This window comes from Bombina bombina, chromosome 1 (genome assembly GCF_027579735.1).
Source record: "Bombina bombina isolate aBomBom1 chromosome 1, aBomBom1.pri, whole genome shotgun sequence".
NCBI classification, from domain to species: Eukaryota; Metazoa; Chordata; class Amphibia; order Anura; family Bombinatoridae; genus Bombina; species Bombina bombina.
In genome coordinates, this window is record NC_069499.1 from 1,012,352 (window position 1) to 1,032,381 (window position 20,030).

At 38.2% G+C, this 20,030-nt stretch overlaps 1 protein-coding gene across 1 annotated transcript in view; it reads left to right on the top strand.

Moving 5' to 3' along the window:
- The window catches only part of ALDH6A1 (aldehyde dehydrogenase 6 family member A1), a 261,329-nt gene extending 241,442 nt beyond the window's left edge, over nt 1–19,887 (top strand). Inside the window, exons 10-11 of the mRNA XM_053697045.1 lie at nt 19,516–19,614; nt 19,730–19,887. Coding sequence (XP_053553020.1) covers nt 19,516–19,614; nt 19,730–19,834 — 204 coding nt within the window. The 3' untranslated portion in view covers nt 19,835–19,887. The remainder of the gene's footprint in view (nt 1–19,515; nt 19,615–19,729) is intronic.
- Nucleotides 19,888–20,030: the final 143 nt, after the last annotated feature.

The window sequence follows — 20,030 nt, forward strand, 5'->3', positions numbered from 1 at the left end:
GAAAGATTTCAGGCTGTCCTATTTCATAGGCTTCTTCCAATCTAGAGGTGAGGTCCCCTTGATTATAATTTACATTGCCCCCATGACTCTGGGTATTGGGGTATTCTTGCTGTTTGATCGGCTGATCAAACACTAGAGAGGCTTATTCAATTTTACAGATGCCTTCCTCTGAGCTGAAGGGATAAATAGACTGAATAGTAAATAGACCCTCTGGTATAGAGGCAAAATATTGTTCTATTAATTGTTCTTCAGTTAAGTATCCTTCAGGTATTAGCCCAATTACATTATTCTGGAATCCAAAAGTGTAATAACTTGATTCCAGCGCATATCCTATGGTAGTTCCCTTAGATAAGGTTATATCCTGTGGGGTCATGTTATGTACAATAGATTTTGAAGCAGAAGCAGGAGAACTAAGACGAAGATTCAGAGAGAGGGGTTATCCAGGCAGATGCCTGAAACGGGCATATCAAAGAGCTAAGGCTCTAGATAGACCTTCACTTTTGGATAATAAGAGAACAGAGATACAACAAGAAAATGTATTACAGATTTGTAGAATAATAGGGACCTATGATGACAAAAATCTGTGTATTAGAAACATTTTCCAAAGACACTGGCATATACTTCAAGAGGATGATCTGACAGAGATAATCTCTGAGAAACCAGTGATAACATACAGAAGGTCAAAAAACTTAAAAGACATTTTAATGGAGAGCCACTACTCAAAAGAACAAGCCAGAACTTGGCTGAGAGAAACGAAAGGCTTCCATAAATGTGGTAGATGCCAAGCATGTAAAAATATGGCCCCAACCAAGATCTTTACAAACCCAAACACAGATAAAAAATATGAAATTACAGATTTCCTGAACTGCAGATCAAAAAAGAGTAATCTATGTTGCAATGTGTAAATGCCCTAGGATCTATGTGGGTGAAACCTCTAGAGAACTACGCACCAGAGTCTTGGAGCACATAGGTGACATAAAATGGAACAGAAATGTACCTGTGGCACAACAAATGAATAATATACATCATGGACATAAATATGAAATGTTCTTTTTTGCAATTGAGCAAATAAAATCAAAAGGAAGAAGGGGTGATATTACAAGAATGTTACTACAGAAACAGGTGGATCTACGAATTACAATCCACTGCACAAAGAGGCCTTAATGAGGCAATATCATATAAGTGCTTCTTGTAAGAAATAGAAGGTGAATATCAATATCCAATATAATCTTTGCCTGATGAATTGCGGTAATTAGGAAATATTCTATCTAAAAGTAAATGGAATATATATATATATATATATATATATATATATATATATATATATATATATATATATATATATATATATATATATATACATACATTATAGTGCAGATAGTTTACATGGACAATACGTAACCATCCTTAAAGGGCCACTGTAAGTAAATATTTTCTATGCCTGTTACTAACTAACTACCCCAAATACGCTTTTTATCAATAGCATTTCATTACCATATCTCTACCGTATATCAGAAATCTTATCTGCAAATTTAATTGTTTTCCAAACCCACTCCGTGGGTATCCTTTGCTCTGTACCAATCCGTTTACAATACCTAGGTTTCAAAATTGCGCTTTAAACACAAAGTTATTGGTTTAAGTATTTTGAACACGCAGTGCTGAAAATAGTGGGAAGGATAACGTGACATCATCAGCGAATAAAAGATATAACTTTTAGAACGTTATGAAACTTCGTTTTGGAGAAAATATAGGTCAGTAGGTTTTAATTAATGTTTATTAACTTTAATATGTTAGTTGTTTAGCTTAAAAATTATAACAGAAAGTAATCCTTTAATGAAGGCACATATGACAATTATATCAGTTTTTTAACATAAAATCTGCTATAAAAAACTTTGATGAATTAAATATATATATATATATATGGGGGAAAATAATAATAAAAAGATAGTAATACCTTTACCCACCAAATAACCTATAACAATTCTCTTAAATCAAAATAATCTACTAAAATATTGAGTGGCAATATGCAAAGATGTCCTGCGAAATAGGACACTTATTATTATTTCTAAGGATTTATATTCTGTTTATTTCAGCACTCTCATTCCCCATTCATGTTTCTTAACATTACTGTTCACGCAAACATTTACTCCCAATTATGTGTTCTTTTTGGGTGTTTTTTTGTTGTTGTGTTTACTTAGGAAAGCAGCCCTATAAATAAGGGTCTGGTTATTCTAAAGGAAATCGGCAATAACCTCCAGCAGTGTTAACTATGTTAAGCACAAATATAACAACTATAATTACGAAAACTTGTTACTTCATAAATAATCACTTGTTGGCAAATGAAAGAGTAATCAGATACTCTCTAATATGATAAGAAGACTGTGCATAAATAAAATGACAAGCCAAAGCGGTGTTACACCTCCGCAAACTGCTTACTAAATAGCAAATGTGTTACTATGACAACTGGAGTGAATAAGAATCGTTGTCTAACGCTGGGCTGGCCCTATGCCCTGACGAAGTCACACTCTGAGTGACGGAAACGCGTCGGTGGGCATGGCCTCAGTGGACAGTGTGTCCGATACATACATACTCTAGCAATCGGAGTAGCGGTTTTTCAAATACCGCTGTTGAAACTTTTTGATGCCAATATATAAGTGATACCTGGTTGGGCGAATTCAGAGCGTGGTGACTCTGTTTATTCACACTCATATTGGCTTATTATATATAATACCACTCTGACTACCCCTTATCACGCTTATAGTTATACATATAGACAACTATTATGCTTGGAACCACATAGACATATGTTGAGCGATAAGTGTCTTATTTGATTAATATGAATGCTTTTGGTACGTTTGCTTGTATGTATGAATGTAACTAATAACATATAGGGATTCAGCTAGGAATCGGCTGACTTTGTTAAATCAAAGCAGTACGCAGGCAGGAGGACGCCCTTGAGCGCATAGCTTGTTTGCTTCTGTGTGGATACATTTCTGAAGAGTGGGCTTTTGATCCTGACTGATACATTGTATGCAGCTTTATCCCTACTTAAAGGAATACACACGCCCTCCGGGCCACTGGCCCCTTTTTTTAATATTAATAGTAGTAAGATGCTAGATAGTTTGATTGTTGAATAAAGAGCTTGGAAGTGCAAATTTCCATCTCTAAATACCTACTACAGCATCCCTCTACTATTGTGTCTGTTTTTTGTAGCCAGATGATAGATGGTTTGTTTGTCTGATATATGAGTTTGGAAGCATAAATTCCCATCTCAAAATACTCACCACTACATCTTCCTACTGTCTGTGTCCATTTGTGTAAATATATGTTAATAAAGTGTAATTGTTAATCCATTTTCTATTATGGCATATCTATGTAAGATATCATTGCCAATGTATATTTGATTATGGGGAGTATTTAGAACTAAAAACAGGTGCTTCACTGACTTATTACCTATAGTGACAGATAATAAGCACTTAGCTGTGATGTTATAGCTTTCAAACCTGTCATCCAGGCTTTGGACACAATGGTCTTGGGGAGAAAGATATTTAATCACTTTAGGTTCAGCTATCTGTGCTAATAAACCTTCGCTTATATAGCTAGCTTCCTGTTTTAAGTTCAATTTGGCATATTTTGTTCTACCAAGGTCATGTTCTTGTATAGGGATAAATAGATCCTCTTTAACTCTCTCAATTCCTGCAAGGTATTGAGCGTGCCCCCCCCTTAGGGATTTTATGATCCCCCTTGTGGAGAGATATGGTTAATACATTGCCGTCTAAGGAAATATTTGCTATCTTTCCAGGCAAAATTTTAAAAGTATTACCATCAGAGCCACTTAAAGGAGTCTGATCATCTATTTGTAAAATAGTGATTTCAGGTACTGAATTATTCCTGAAATGAATCTCCACAGCATCTGGCTTCTCTTCCACCACGTGACAGTTATGTCGGGTGCGAGATATACCGGATTACTCATTGTACTAATTGTCCGTTTTACTTGTGACCAAATTACATTATTTATGCAATCAATTATGGTGCTTAATCACTTCAGGCGATCACTACCAATAATTAAACGATCAGTTGGCAGATCCACTATAATGACAGGGTGTCTTATGACCCTGTCCCCCAGTTTAAATTTTAACCAGGCCGTACCGTAAACTTTTAGAGAGTCACCCCCAAGAGTCACCCTATTAGTGAACCATCAAATTCTTTTATTTTAGGTTTGTGGGGTGTTAGCTCGTTTAGCTGTGTGTAGTACCTGTGGGATAAAATAGTTGCCTGAGACCCAGTATCAATTAATCCCATGATAGGGTTGGAGACTCAATCTTGCAGCTCAGCTAATACATAATATCTCCCTGCAGTTTCTATCATTTCATACATAAAATTGGCATTATCATACATCTGTGGGCTTCGCCACGTGTTACCTGAATCCATCGTGTTACCCAATGCAGAAGAAACTTCATACCTTCCGGTCTCCTCTATGCCAGGTTCGACTGGGTTCTTGTGTACTGCATCTGTGGAAACAAGGTTAAGAGAATACTGCAAAGGAAGATATTTGTTAATGCTTTCTGGCCGAGGTTGCTCGTCATCACAGCTAAATCGTCCGTTTCCGGTCTGTGGGGAGAGAATATGATTAGTACCATTATTGAAATTTATCATTTTATTTTGTATATCTCTCCCCTCCCTTTCAGGGGATACTGCAGTATTTATGACTGTGCCTGTGGCCCACTGCTGTCCACTGGCTGTACCCCTAAAAAAGGATTGTTAGGTTGCTGAGCCGTAAATGCTTGACTCATATTAGCGACTTGTTTGCTCAACCGAATTAGCTGGGTACTAAGCTGATCTACTTGATCGTACAAGTTACCTCTACCCCTGGGCCTATCCCTTGATGCCCCATAGTAGCGATTCCTGGGCCCTTGGGTCCCCTCAGAATCAGGGCCGCTGTTTCTATCCTGGCGTGGTTGCCCCTGGGGTTCAACTTGTTCAGCGTTAGTATTTTGGGGAGCACTATTTACTTGGGGTGTCTGGTTACCCTGAGAGTATTTTTGCCACTTATTCTATCTACCCTTGCGGGGATACCAATTATTTTGTGGGTATTCTCTTTGGGAGTAATTATTTACCGGAGTATGTCCCCCACTTTGAGTATAGCCTCTCTGCACCTCAGTACTTGATGGGGAGGGGTAGAGTTAAACCATTGTGGGGATGGCATGTTTCCACGGGCTACCTCCGCATAGGTTTTCTTTTTAGACTCCAAATTGAGGGGGCTAGGTGACACCCTAGTTTCAGTCACTACTTTAGGATTGGGCTTTCTCTCCCTTTTATCCACCTGTTCACCGGACTGCTGAATAGAGTATAACTTTGTACTCTCTTTGATCAGTCATTCCAATGAGCAGTTCTCATCAAAATCTCTAGCTAAATTAATTTTGATGGGTGTGGGCAGTGCTTCAAAAAATTAAATTCACAAATTCTGAGCATTCAAATATGGGATTATCTTCAGCCTTACTGTACGCACTTTTCAGTATAGAAATAAATTCTATGGGGCTTTGGTTTGCACTACATTTTAAACCATATACCGCTATTTTTGCTGCAGTTTTAGTGCAATGTTGCCCAAATTCCTTTCTGCACTTTTGCTTTGTCTAATCCCAGGAATGAATATTCATATCCTTTAGTGGTCAATTATGGAAGTGGCCCCCCTTTTGGAAAATGGGCGTACTGCATTATTTAGGAATTTAATTATTGTAGGGGTGTCATACACTTTATTTAGTACATTACTGGATTTCATTTGGAACTTATTGTTTGTGTTAGGGTGCCTTTCATCTGTCCTATCTTTACTATGCTGAAATCTTACCCGTGTATTTTTATATGGGCTGTCTGAGAAGCTAGCCCCCCTTTCTGACCCGCTATAGTAACTGACCTCTTCCTCTGAGACGTAATAATCATCTTGTCCTCCAGAGTTAGGTAATTGCCTAGGGGAAAAAGTTATCTCTGGGACTGAATTAGGGCTATAATTTGGGTACTTTTGTCTATCCTCCCGCCTGGTATCTGGAAACTCATTTCTGTCCCAGTCCTTAATTGAGTTTAACATTTCAGCATTAGTGTTATTGCTTAAAGGTTCCTTATTACTGCTGATTTGTCTCTTTAATTTATTTATTTCTTGTTCATATCCTTTTTCAGCCTCACGATATCTAGCTTTTAAAGTTTTATTTTCATTTTGGCATTTTTCATATTCTTCTTCTAAAGCTTTAAATTCAGCCACTAATTTCTGATTATATTTATTTAAGTCAGATTTTTTTTATTAGCTTCTAGAACCTCTAAAGGCTTCTTCAAATTCTCGTAATGAATCATTTTCAACCCTTAGCTGTCCTAATTGTCTGTCTTGTCCTGCCATTTGGCTAGACATCTCATAGCTCAAATACATTAGGATCGCCCAAGTTTTGAAAATCAATTCATCACGCCCTCTAAATTCCGTGCATTTATTAAGTTGCAGTAAAATTTGGTATAATTCCCCATCTTCAAACCACATATCTCTAACTAAATCTTTGGCCTTAGCTTTACACCCCTTAATATACATGGAGACATCGTCCCCAATATCAAGTCTAGTCATGAGGGGGTTCATGGCTTCTAATTTGAGAGTTTTTGCCTGAACCATTTCACGGATAGAGGATCTTGGGGAGGGCACAATTTCATCATGTACAGAAACGCTAGCATTACTTTTGGCTGAAGACATCGTTATTTTAGTGTTGTACTTGATAAGATAAAAACACTAATATAATTTTGACCAATAAGAGAGAGAAAAAAATATATATATTTTCAAAAAAATATTAATATTAATTTTGAAATACGAAAAAAATTTGTTATTAATTTTGAAATATGAAAAATTTATAATAAATTTTTATCAATTTTTCAAAAATTAATTTTTAATATTTCAAGATATCAATATTAACTCTGAAATATTTAATCACAACAAAAAAAATAATAATAATTTTTTTTTTTTTCTGTAGATTAATGTTTTTTTCAATAATAATTTCTATTTATTACAAATATATTATATCAATGTGATAAATATTAATAATATCTCATGCAATAACTCCAAATAATATGTCAGTATATGGCTGGGTTATAACACAATATATTTAATAATTATCCTTTAAATTAAACCCTTAATCAATATGCATATACTAGAAACCATCAAATTAATATAAAGCCCTGAATTCTTTTTTTATTAGTTGATATTTATAGACATACTGAAATATATTTGTAAGAACCAGAATATGAGTCAAACTATATAGTGTTTAAACTGTTGCAATACTCTTTACAAGGCAAACCAAATTGTAACTTTTTAACTAGCCTTATTCATAATAGGATTTCATTCAATTAACACAATGAGATTCCAAGACATTTAGCTACTAACATTCAAGCAATACACTCAGCTATTTAGCCACAATTTATCCTATATAATTCCAATTTAGAACATCAGAAATTGTATATATTATTTGCACCAATAACCAACTCTATGCCAATTTATCTAACAGAAATAAATTCTTAGTTATCTCCAATTAAGACAATTCTAGAATATATATATGTGAATTTTCAAGGATAAATTGCTTAGCACTGCTTAGAGTCTTGACTGTCTCCCACGCAACCAGTTATCAGTCAGTTTAGCAAAAATCAGCATCAGTCCCCTTCTCATCCTGCATTCCAGCTTATATTGTTTAATCATAGGTGAGAAAAATGGGCGGCCCTTTGAAAACCTTGTCCCTTCTTATTTGTTCATTTCGGAAATGTATCTTTTTAACAGTCAAATCTTTTGGCTGTAATACCGGATTTTGGCCATCGGGGGGCAACATGACAAACAGATTAATTTAACCATTTCTAGACAGTAAAAATATTTATTTAAATATATATTATATATTCATAAATATATATTCAAAATGCCATAATTTATTTACATTAATAAGTTACATGTTCACATGTACTGGACTATGTCACATTATTTATTCTGATTATTCTAATACCAAACACATTATCACCTAGATTTAGAGTTAGCCATCCAAACCAGCGTTAGGGGGTCCTAATGCTGGTTTTTACCACCCGCTGGTATTTAGAGTCAGTCATGAAAGGGTCTAACGCTCACTTTCCAGCCGCAACTTTTCCATACCGCAGATCCCCCTATGCCAATTGCGTATCCTATCTTTTCAATGGGATCTTTCTAACGCCGGTATTTAGAGTCTTGAAGTGAGCGTTATAAATCTAACGACAAGACTCCAGCCGCAGAGAAAAGCCAGGAGTTAAGAGCTTTCTGGGCTAACGCCGGTTCATAAAGCTCTTAACTACTGTGCTCTAAAGTACACTAACGCCCATAAACTACCTATGCACCCCTAAACCGAGGTCCCCCCACATCGCCGCCACTCTATTAATTTTTTTTAACCCCTAATCTGCCGACCGCACACCGCCGCCACCTACTTTATCCCTATGTACCCCTAATCTGCTGCCCCTAACATCGCCGACCCCTACATAATATTTATTAACCCCCTAATCTGCCCCCCAACGTCGCCGCTACCTACCTACAATTATTAACCCCTAATCTGCTGACCGGACCTCACCGCTACTATAATAAATGTATTAACCCCTAATCCGCCTCACTCCCGCCTCAAAAACCCTATAATAAATAGTATTAACCCCTAATCTGCCCTCCCTAACATCGCCGACACCTAACTTCAAGTATTAACCCCTAATCTGCCGACTGGACCTCGCCGCTACTCTAATAAATGTATTAACCCCTACAGATAAGTCTAACCCTAACACCCCCCTAAATTAAATATAATTTTATTCTAACGAAATAAAATAATTCTTATTAAATAAATTATTCCTATTTAAAGCTAAATACTTACCTGTAAAATAAACCCTAATATAGCTACAATATAAATAATAATTATATTGTAGCTATTTTAGGATTTATATTTATTTTACAGGCAACTTTGTATTTATTTTAACCAGGTACAATAGCTATTAAATAGTTAATAACTATTTAATAGTTACCTACTTAAAATAATTACAAAATTACATGTAAAATAAATCCTAACCTAAGTTACAATTAAACCTAACGCTACACTATCAATAAATTAATTAAATAAATTATCTACAATTATCTACAATTAAATCAACTAAACTAAATTACAAAAAAAAACCACTAAATTACAAAAAAAATAAAATGAATAAATTACAAAAAATAAAAAAAGATTACAAGAATTTTAAACTAATTACACCTACTCTAAGCCCCCTAAAAAAATAACAAAGCCCTCCAAAATAAAAAAAATGCCCTACCCTATTCTAAAATAAAAAGAAAACAGCTCTTTTGCCTTACCAGCCCTTAAAAGGGCCTTTTGCGGAGCATGCCCCAAGGTAAGCAGGTCTTTTGCCTGTAAAAAAAAAAAACATACAATACCCCCCCCCAAGATTACAACCCACCACACACATACCCCTAATCTAACCCAAACCCCCCTTAAATAAACCTAACACTAAGCCCCTGAAGATCTCCCTACCTTGTCTTCACCACGCCGGGTATCACCGATCCGTCCAGAAGAGGGTCCGAAGTCTTCATCCTATCCAGCAAGAAGAGCTCCTCCAGAGGGTCCAAAGTCTTCCTCCTATCCGGGCAGAAGAGGACATCCGGACCGGCAGACATCTTCATCCAAGCGGCATCTTCTATCTTCTTCCATCCGGCGCGGAGCGGGACCATCTTCAAGCAGCCGATGCGGAGCCATCCTTCTTCACCGACGGACTAACGACGAATGAAGGTTCCTTTAAGGGACGTCATCCAAGATGATTGGATCAGCCAATCGGATTGAACTTGAATCTGATTGGCTGATTCAATCAGCCAATCAGATTTTTCCTACCTTAATTCCGATTGGCTGATAGAATCCTATCAGCCAATCGGAATTCGAGGGACGCCATCTTGGATGACGTCCCTTTAAGGAACCTTAATTCGTCGTTAGTCCGTCGGTGAAGAAGGATGGCTCCGCGTCGGCTGATAATTGTAGATAGTTTATTTAATTAATTTATTGATAGTGTAGTGTTAGGTTTAATTGTAACTTAGGTTAGGATTTATTTTACATGTAATTTTGTAATTATTTTAACTAGATAACTATTAAATAGTTATTAACTATTTAATAGCTATTGTACCTGGTTAAAATAAATACAAAGTTGCCTGTAAAATAAATATATATTATATTGTAGCTATATTAGGGTTTATTTTACAGGTAAGTATTTAGCTTTAAATAGGAATAATTTATTTAATAAGAATTATTTTATTTCGTTAGAATAAAATGATATTTAACTTAGGGGGGTGTTAGGGTTAGGGTTAGACTTATCTTTAGGGGTTAATACATTTATTAGAGTAGCGGCGAGGTCCGGTCGGCAGATTAGGGGTTAATACTTGAAGTTAGGTGTCGGCGATGTTAGGGAGGGCAGATTAGGGGTTAATAATATTTATTATAGGGTTTTTGAGGCGGATTAGGGGTTAATAACTTTATTATAGTAGCGGTGAGGTTCGGTCGGCAGATTAGGGGTTAATAATTGTAGGTAGGTGGCGGCGAAGTTGGTGGGGCAGATTAGGGGTTATTAAATATAATGTAGGGGTCGGCAGTGTTAGGGGCAGCAGATTAGGGGAACATAGGGATAACGTAGGTTGCGGCAGTGTACGGAGCGGCAGATTAGGGGTTAAAAATAATATGCAAGGGTCAGCGATAGCGGGGTCGGCAGATTAGGGGTTAATAAGTGTAAGGTTAGGGGTTTTTAGACTCGGGGTTCATGTTAGGGTGTTAGGTGCAGACATATGGTTAGGGTTAGGAAACAATGGGGCTGCGTTAGGAGCTGAACGCTGCTTTTTTGCAGCCCAAACTGCCCCATTGTTTCCTATGGGGGAATCGCGCACGAGCACGTTTTTGAAGCTGGCCGCGTCCGTAAGCACCGCTGATATTGAGAGTTGCAGTGGCGGTAAATATGCCTGTATGCTCCCTTTTTGGAGCCTAACGCAGCCCTTCTGTGAACTCTAAATACCAGCGGTATTTAAAAGGTGCGGGGGGAAAAAAGCATGCGTAGCTAACGCACCCCTTTGGCTGCAGAACTCTAAATCTAGCCGAATGTTTTTAACATTATATTATATCAAAGTAATTTATACTGCTAACTGATTAGCTTAAAATCCATTTAAAATGTCACCAGGTCATTTCCCCACATTTCTATACAAACACAGCATATTTTATATTCAGTACTGCACTGCATCCCAACATGAATGTAATATATTTCATATTTCTAATAAATCCTGAATGCATGAATCTTGTCTATGCAGATCTGAAATAAAAATAATAGTGTGATTAATTGTTATGTAAAAATATAAAATATCCACATGTCTGTTTTTATGGCTAAAGATATCTTGTTTTCCTGAAAAATAAAAGGGAAACATTGTCAAATATGTATAAATCTATTTGCAGCATTTATCTAAAATGTTCCTATTAATCATTGCTTTTTTGGTCCACAAATATCATTTTGATATGAAACCCAGCATTTATACATTCATTTTACAGATATTCATTCAGATATCCCATGTATGTATATATATATATATATATATATATATATATATATATATATATATATATATATATATATATATATATATATATATATATATATATATATATATATATATATATATATATATATATATATATATATATGTATCCATTTCTATGCTGTATTTTAACAATGGGTTTAAGAGTATAATTTAGAACGTGTTTTTAGCTGGTCAAATTTTCATTGCTTCAATTACACAGCAGGGACTAATTTGCATTGAAATGTCAATGGTTTCTTTCCCACAAAATATGCCACATCTGCCAGACATCTAGGCTACTTTGTGAGGAGTAGGACATTTTTTTATTTTTTTTTTTATTTATTTTTTTTCCTTCAACACAACAGGATGCATGGATATGGCAAAGTCGAGATTGTAAGCACTCTAAAGTCACGAATGTCAATTTATAGGGACAAACAGCGTTCCATCCCATAACCGTCGGGTCTGAGGTTTAAGGGGGGGGAGTTGAGTCAGGGGTTCTCCTAAATGTCAGCCGCTCTGGAATCAATCCGGGATGTAACCCAACTGCTAGCGTGAATTGAAAGCACACGCTAGCACACTGAGAAATATCCAGGACGTGACCCACTCAGGAAGCAGATTAGAAGATAACAAAAATGAATATTGTTCCAGAATGCAGGAAAGCCACAAAGGTTAAAATGTCCCTTTAAGTAGTACAAAGAACAAAAAGGAAATGCTCTTACTTGAAGCTTCTGAAAAAGGTCCTCTTTAGCAGGCTTGTAAAACAAAGGAAAAGTTCTCTTTTGCAGCTTGTAAAAGTATAATGTCCCTTTAAGCAGGTTTATAACAAACAGAAAGGCAAAGTTCTCTTTTGCAGCTTGTAAAAGTAAATGTCCCTTTTAAGCAGGTGTATAACAAACAGAAAGGCAAAGTTCTCTTTTGCAGCTTGTAAAAGTAAATGTCCCTTTTAAGCAGGTGTATAACAAACAGAAAGGCAAAGTTCTCTTTTGCAGCTTGTAAAAGTAAATGTCCCTTTTAAGCAGGTGTATAACAAACAGAAAGGCAAAGTTCTCTTTTGCAGCTTGTAAAAGTAAAATGTCCCTTTAAGCAGGTCTTGTTTAACAAAGAATAGGTTTAAAGGTAAAGGCCAAAGCAAGGTCAGGCAGGCAGAAGTCGGCATCAGAATATCAGCAAAAGGTATAGGCAAAAGCAAGGTCAGGCAAGCAGAAGTCGGCATCCAAGTATCAGCAAAAGGGTAATAGCTACAGGCAAGGTCAGGCAGGCAGAAGTCAATGTCCAAATATCAGCAAGTAGGGATAAGGCAAAAGGCTTGGTCAGGCAGGCAGAAGTCGGTACACAGAAGAACAAAACTGATATGGTACTCACAATCCAGGGAAACAAACAAACGGGCCCAGATTCAGATCTCCCGCCGAGATTTAAAGGGCAGGAGCGTAACCGTCATCAGAGGGGTGAGAGAGAAAGCGTCATGTTGCTAAGCAACATGACGTCAGAGACACAGAGGAGTTCCGGGAGCCGCGGCGACACGGCGATGAACGGAAGCGCTCATGACAGCACCCCCTCCTCAAGGACCCCTCCGGGGGACAGGACCAGGTCTATCAGGATGAGTCTTGTGGAAGGTCTTGACCAATATAGGAGCATTTACTTGATGAGCAGGTTCCCAAGAACGTTCCGTGACTGGATAACCCTTCCAATGAATGAGATAATACAATTTCTTGCCCCGCAATTTGGAATCTAGAATATGGCTGATCTCAAACTCAGGATGTCCATGCACCAATAACGGTGGAGGTTTAGAAAAAGGCTTAGAATACCTGTTAATCATCACAGGTTTTAAAAGAGAAACATGGAATACCGGATGGACCTTGAGAGACTTGGGTAAAGCTACCCGATAAGCAGTGGAACATACCTGACCCAGTATTCGGAAAGGACCCACATATCGTGGTCCCAATTTGTTAGAAGGTTGTTTCAGGCGAAGAAATCGAGAGGAAATCCAAACTTTATCACCAGGGCGATATTTGGGAGCCTTTTTCCGTCGAAGATCCGAAAAGAACTTGTAACGTCTAGAAGTTACAGAAAGAATACAATGTATCTTCTGCCAATGTCGAGTTAATCTTCGGGCTGTAAGATCAGAAGCAGGATTCACTGTGGAGGAAGTATGCAAAGGGAATGTCCTAGGCTGATATCCGTAAGCTGCATGAAAAGGAGAAGTCTGAAGGGAGGAATTGTACCGGGCATTATGGGCCAATTCAGCCAAAGGAAGGTAAGAAGTCCAGTTAGAATGATAATGATCCACATAATGTCTAAGATATGTTTCAAGACACTGGTTTACTCTTTCAGTCTGACCATTCGATTGTGGGTGGTGAGAAGTAGAGAGAGATATAGTAGTACCAAAATGTTTACAAAGTGACCTCCAAAATCGAGAAACGAATTGTACCCCTCTATCTGAAACAATATCTAGAGGAAATCCATGGATTCTTACAATATGTAGAATAAAAAGTTCAGAGAGTCTTTTGGCAGATGGTAATCCTGGCAAGGGTACAAAATGAGCCGTCTTAGTGAACCTGTCGACCACCACCCAGATAGTATTGTTCCCAGTGGACAAGGGAAGATCGGTAATAAAGTCCATGGATACATGAGTCCAAGGCTGGTGAGGTATAGGCAATGGTTGGAGTAATCCTGAAGGAAGTTGGCGTGGAGTTTTGTTCATGGCACATTGTGTGCATACTGAGACGTAATCCTTCACATCTTGAGAGAGTGTAGGCCACCAGACATGTTGTTTGAGGTTTCGAGTGGTAATACTGATGCCAGGATGTCCAGAAAGGGGACTATCATGAGCCCAAAATAAAATCTTGGAACGAAGGCGTTCAGGAACAAAGAGTAAACCATTGGGAGGTTTACAGGACAAAGGAAGATGCTCTTGAGCGGACTGTAATTCTTGTAACCAAGAAGTTGTTAACTGGGCAATGACTTCATGAGGTTGGAGAATGGTACCAGACTCAGGAACTGGGGTATCTTGAAATTGTCTGGAAAGTGCGTCTGCTTTAATATTTTTTGAACCAGGTATGTAAGACAAATTATAGTGAAACCGAGAGAAGAATAAGGACCAGCGTGCTTGCCTGGAATTTAGTCGTTTGGCTGTTTGGAGATACAGAAGGTTCTTATGATCAGTAAGTATAGTAAATGGCAAAGAAGTACCTTCCAGCCAATGTCTCCATTCATCCAATGCCATCTTGATGGCAAGCAACTCTTTATTCCCTACGTCATAGTTAAATTCGGAAGGAGTGAATTTTTTAGAGAAAAAAGCAACAGGATGAATCCTTCCAGTCTCTGGTATTCGTTGAGACAGAACCGCTCCAGCAGCAACAGAGGAAGCATCCACCTCCAGAATAAATTGAAACTCAGGATTTGGATGACGAAGGATAGGAGCTGAGGAAAAAGCTTCTTTGAGAGATTCAAAAGCTTCTATAGCCTCAGACGGCCATACTTTACAGTTTTGTCCTTTTCTTGTGAGAGAAGTAAGAGGAGAAGTAATAGTAGCAAAATTCTTGATGAACTTTCTGTAATAATTGGCGAAGCCTAGGAAACGTTGTAAAGCCTTCAAAGAATCAGGTCTAGGCCAATCCAAAATGGCAGAAAGTTTAGTAGGGTCCATTTCGAATCCAGATGCCGATATTACATAACCCAGAAAGGGTATGGATTTTTGATGGAAAGAACATTTCTCCAGTTTAGCAAACAGATGGAATTCTCTTAGACGTTGAAGTACTTTCTTGACGTGGTGCACATGATCTTGGTGGTTCTGAGAAAAAATTAAGATGTCGTCCAGGTATATGATAACAAAAATATTCAAAAAATCACGAAAGATCTCATTTACAAAATGCTGGAAAACCGCCGGAGCATTGCATAGCCCGAAGGGCATGACCAAATATTCATAATGCCCAAATCGAGTGTTAAAGGCAGTCTTCCACTCATCTCCTTTGCGTATACGGATCAAGTTGTATGCACCACGTAGGTCGAGTTTGGTGAAAATGGTGGCTCCCTGAAGATAAGTAAAAAGTTCAGGAATAAGGGGCAGAGGATAACTGTTCTTGATGGTAATCTGATTCAATCCACGATAATCAATACAGGGTCTTAATCCGCCATCCTTTTTTCCCACAAAAAAGAAACCAGCCCCTACAGGGGAAGAGGAGGGTCGAATAAATCCTCTAGCCAGATTGTCTTTTATATATTCTTCCAGAGCCATGTTTTCTGGTTTAGAAAGTGGATATGTCTTGCCTCGAGGATAGGCAGCCCCAGGAAGGAGGTCAATGGGACAATCAAAAGGGCGATGAGGAGGAAGACGTTCCGCTTCTTTTTTGGAGAAGACATCCACAAAGTCATGGTAATGCATAGGTAAGGATTCCGGAGTTTCAACTGTGAGAGCAATAGTGAGTGGTAACTTAGTAATCTTTTGAAGACATTTAGTCTGGCATGTAGATCCCCAGGAAGTGAGTTCACCGAAAGTCCAAGAAAAAATGGGATTGTGAATCTGGAGCCAGGGTAATCCCAAGATAATGGGAAATTGCGGAGTGGGAATGACATCGAAACAAATTGTCTCAGAATGAAGTATTCCTACGGTGAGGATTAAGGGTTGAGTAGAAAACTGAATGTATCCAGAACCCAAAGGATCTCCACTGACCGTAGAGACTGAAATGGAATACTCCTTCTTTAGTAAGGGTATTGAATGAGTAGAAACAAATGTAGAGTCAATGAACACACCTCCAGCACCAGAATCAATTAGAGCTTGGGTATAGATCTTCTTATGTCCAATTAGAAGAGTTACTGGAACAAAGAGTTTCTTGTATAGGGAATGACCACTATTTTGGCTTAACTCAGTTCCCTGGACTAGAGTTAAGCCCTGGCTTTTACTGGCCTAGTAGGACAATCCCTTAATAAATGTCCTTTAAGGCCACAGTACAGACATAAGCCAAGAGTCCGTCTTCTTAAGCGTTCAGTCTCAGTTAATTTTATACTTCCTACTTCCATGGGTTCAGCCTGATCAGTAGTAGGAGAGGCTGGAGTGACTGGATTAGAAAAACGAGGAGCTAAACGAAAAGGAGTTCGAGTGGAAGTCCTCTGTGTTCTATCCTTTTCTTGTTGGCGTTCACGAAACCTGGCGTCGAGACTGATACAGAGATTTATTAAGGCTTCTAAGGACTCTGGAAGTTCACGATACACCAATTCATCCTTGAGACGCTCAGAAAGTCCTTTACGGAAAGCGGCTCTGAGTGCTCCCTGATTCCAAGTGGTTTCAGAGGCAAGGGTGCGGAACTCAATTGCATATTGAGAGACTGGTTGATTTCCTTGACGTAAATCCAGGAGAGTTGCTTCAGCAGCGGATGACCTTCCAGGTTTATCGAATACGTTTGAGAATGTAGATAGAAATGTATCAACATCCAACAGTATAGGATCATTCTTTTCTAGCAAAGGTGACACCCAAGCCAAGGCTTTTCCTTTCATTAAGGAAATAAGAAACGTGATTCTAGAAGAGGCAGTAGCAAAGAGAGTAGGGCTATTTCGGAAATGAAGACGGCATTGATTCAAAAAGCCTCTACATTCTTCAGGATTCCCATCATATTTATCCGGAAGAGGAATCCTGGGACTTAGTTGTACCTGAGACTGATTGTTAGGAATCGGAGGAGGTAATGCCTCAATCGGATTTGGATTGGGATTAGGATTGGGAGGTGCGGTAGCAACCAAATTTTGTAATAGAGCAGTAATTTGATCAAGTTTAGTGTCCAGAGACTGCAAGTGAGTGGCATGAGAACCCAAGAGCTGTCCCTGGTGAGCCACGGCCATAGATAATTCAGTGGGGTCCATTTTTATGGCCCGTTTGTAATGTCAGCCGCTCTGGAATCAATCCGGGATGTAACCCAACTGCTAGCGTGAATTGAAAGCACACGCTAGCACACTGAGAAATATCCAGGACGTGACCCACTCAGGAAGCAGATTAGAAGATAACAAAAATGAATATTGTTCCAGAATGCAGGAAAGCCACAAAGGTTAAAATGTCCCTTTAAGTAGTACAAAGAACAAAAAGGAAATGCTCTTACTTGAAGCTTCTGAAAAAGGTCCTCTTTAGCAGGCTTGTAAAACAAAGGAAAAGTTCTCTTTTGCAGCTTGTAAAAGTATAATGTCCCTTTAAGCAGGTTTATAACAAACAGAAAGGCAAAGTTCTCTTTTGCAGCTTGTAAAAGTAAATGTCCCTTTTAAGCAGGTGTATAACAAACAGAAAGGCAAAGTTCTCTTTTGCAGCTTGTAAAAGTAAATGTCCCTTTTAAGCAGGTGTATAACAAACAGAAAGGCAAAGTTCTCTTTTGCAGCTTGTAAAAGTAAATGTCCCTTTTAAGCAGGTGTATAACAAACAGAAAGGCAAAGTTCTCTTTTGCAGCTTGTAAAAGTAAAATGTCCCTTTAAGCAGGTCTTGTTTAACAAAGAATAGGTTTAAAGGTAAAGGCCAAAGCAAGGTCAGGCAGGCAGAAGTCGGCATCAAAATATCAGCAAAAGGTATAGGCAAAAGCAAGGTCAGGCAAGCAGAAGTCGGCATCCAAGTATCAGCAAAAGGGTAATAGCTACAGGCAAGGTCAGGCAGGCAGAAGTCAATGTCCAAATATCAGCAAGTAGGGATAAGGCAAAAGGCTTGGTCAGGCAGGCAGAAGTCGGTACACAGAAGAACAAAACTGATATGGTACTCACAATCCAGGGAAACAAACAAACGGGCCCAGATTCAGATCTCCCGCCGAGATTTAAAGGGCAGGAGCGTAACCGTCATCAGAGGGGTGAGAGAGAAAGCGTCATGTTGCTAAGCAACATGACGTCAGAGACACAGAGGAGTTCCGGGAGCCGCGGCGACACGGCGATGAACGGAAGCGCTCATGACACTAAATTTGTCTGATATGTAAGAGTCCCATAAGATTTTGATTTCTAAATACACTTCTTTATGCCTGATTCTCATATAATGGTATTCCTCTAGATCTATAACAGTTTGGCATTGGTCTATCCATTGCGCCAAGGAAGGGGTTGTAGTTACCAGTGCTATTAATTAGAATATGTAGTAACTTAGTTTGAACGGATGTAAGTTTTTTAGGGGTAAGGTTAAAAATCCATAGAAGCGGGTTTTCTGTAATCTTGGGGCCTAGAATAGTGGTTGATTCCTTAATTACTTTTGTCCAGAAGGAGGCGATCGTCGGGCATTGCCACCAAATGTGTGACATTGTTCCTATCTGGGAGTGACATCTCCAGCATTGGTTGCTAATTTTACTAAATAGTTTATGGCATCTGGCTGGGGTAAGGTACCATCTATGCAGTTTTATGTTCATTTCGAGCATTCTACTAGAGATGGAGGTCTTGGTAAGATTGGCAAATATCTGTTTGACTTCTGAAGGGGTAACCTCCAGCTCAAGTTCGCTTTCCCATCTATCCATATAGTAAGGGGATTGACCCAGTGATTGATTCTGTAACAGGGCGTACATATATGATAAAGTGTGATTTATTGGGGCATGTTTACTGCAAAAAGATTCAAATTGGGTAAATGGTCTCATTATGTTTTTCCTGTCTGGATGATTAAAAATTTGAGGAGTAGGACATTTTATCACACATTTCCAGGTAGTGACCATATGGTGGCTGTTTAAGTTAAGTAAACCAAATGTTTTATTTTTCTCACTTGGATGCATTTTAACTTTGCATACTGAATGGGGGAGGATTGAATATGGGTTTTAAGTCAAAGCATTTAATGTTTTAAGAATAAATGAATCATTTGGTACTGATTAGCCAAATATATAATAATATATATATTAATCTTACATATACCTTGACAAGATGCTCCTGAAAACATCAGGTAATTACAATGTGCACATTTTAATTAGAGATTTATGTTACAGGTTGGAGTAAATGTGCCTATCCCAGTACCACTTCCTATGTTTTCATTCACGGGATCTCGTGCCTCATTTCGGGGTGATACCAACTTCTATGGCAAACAGGTATTTGTAATACTCAAAATGGTTTCCAAAACTTTTTTTTTTTTTTTTTTGGAGGGGGGAGGGGGATTTGTTATCCCTTTATTGTTTTATACAATTTGTGCTTTTTGTTTCTCAGGGGATTAATTTCTATACCCAGCTAAAAACAGTCACATCCCAATGGAAGGCGGAAGATGCAACATTAACAAGCCCAGCTGTGGTGATGCCAACCATGGGCCGCTGAGAAGCTACAACACTTTTGCTCTAATTATCCTCATTAAAGACTCTAAACACTAATATTTTTTATGCCCACATCTCTCTGATTTTTTTACCCTGTGTGTGTCAGTGTATCTAGTGCTTACAATTATTATTAACATAAAACTAACGTATCAAATGGGTCACAGTTACTTTAGTGTGTGCAGCTACCCCACCAATCACAC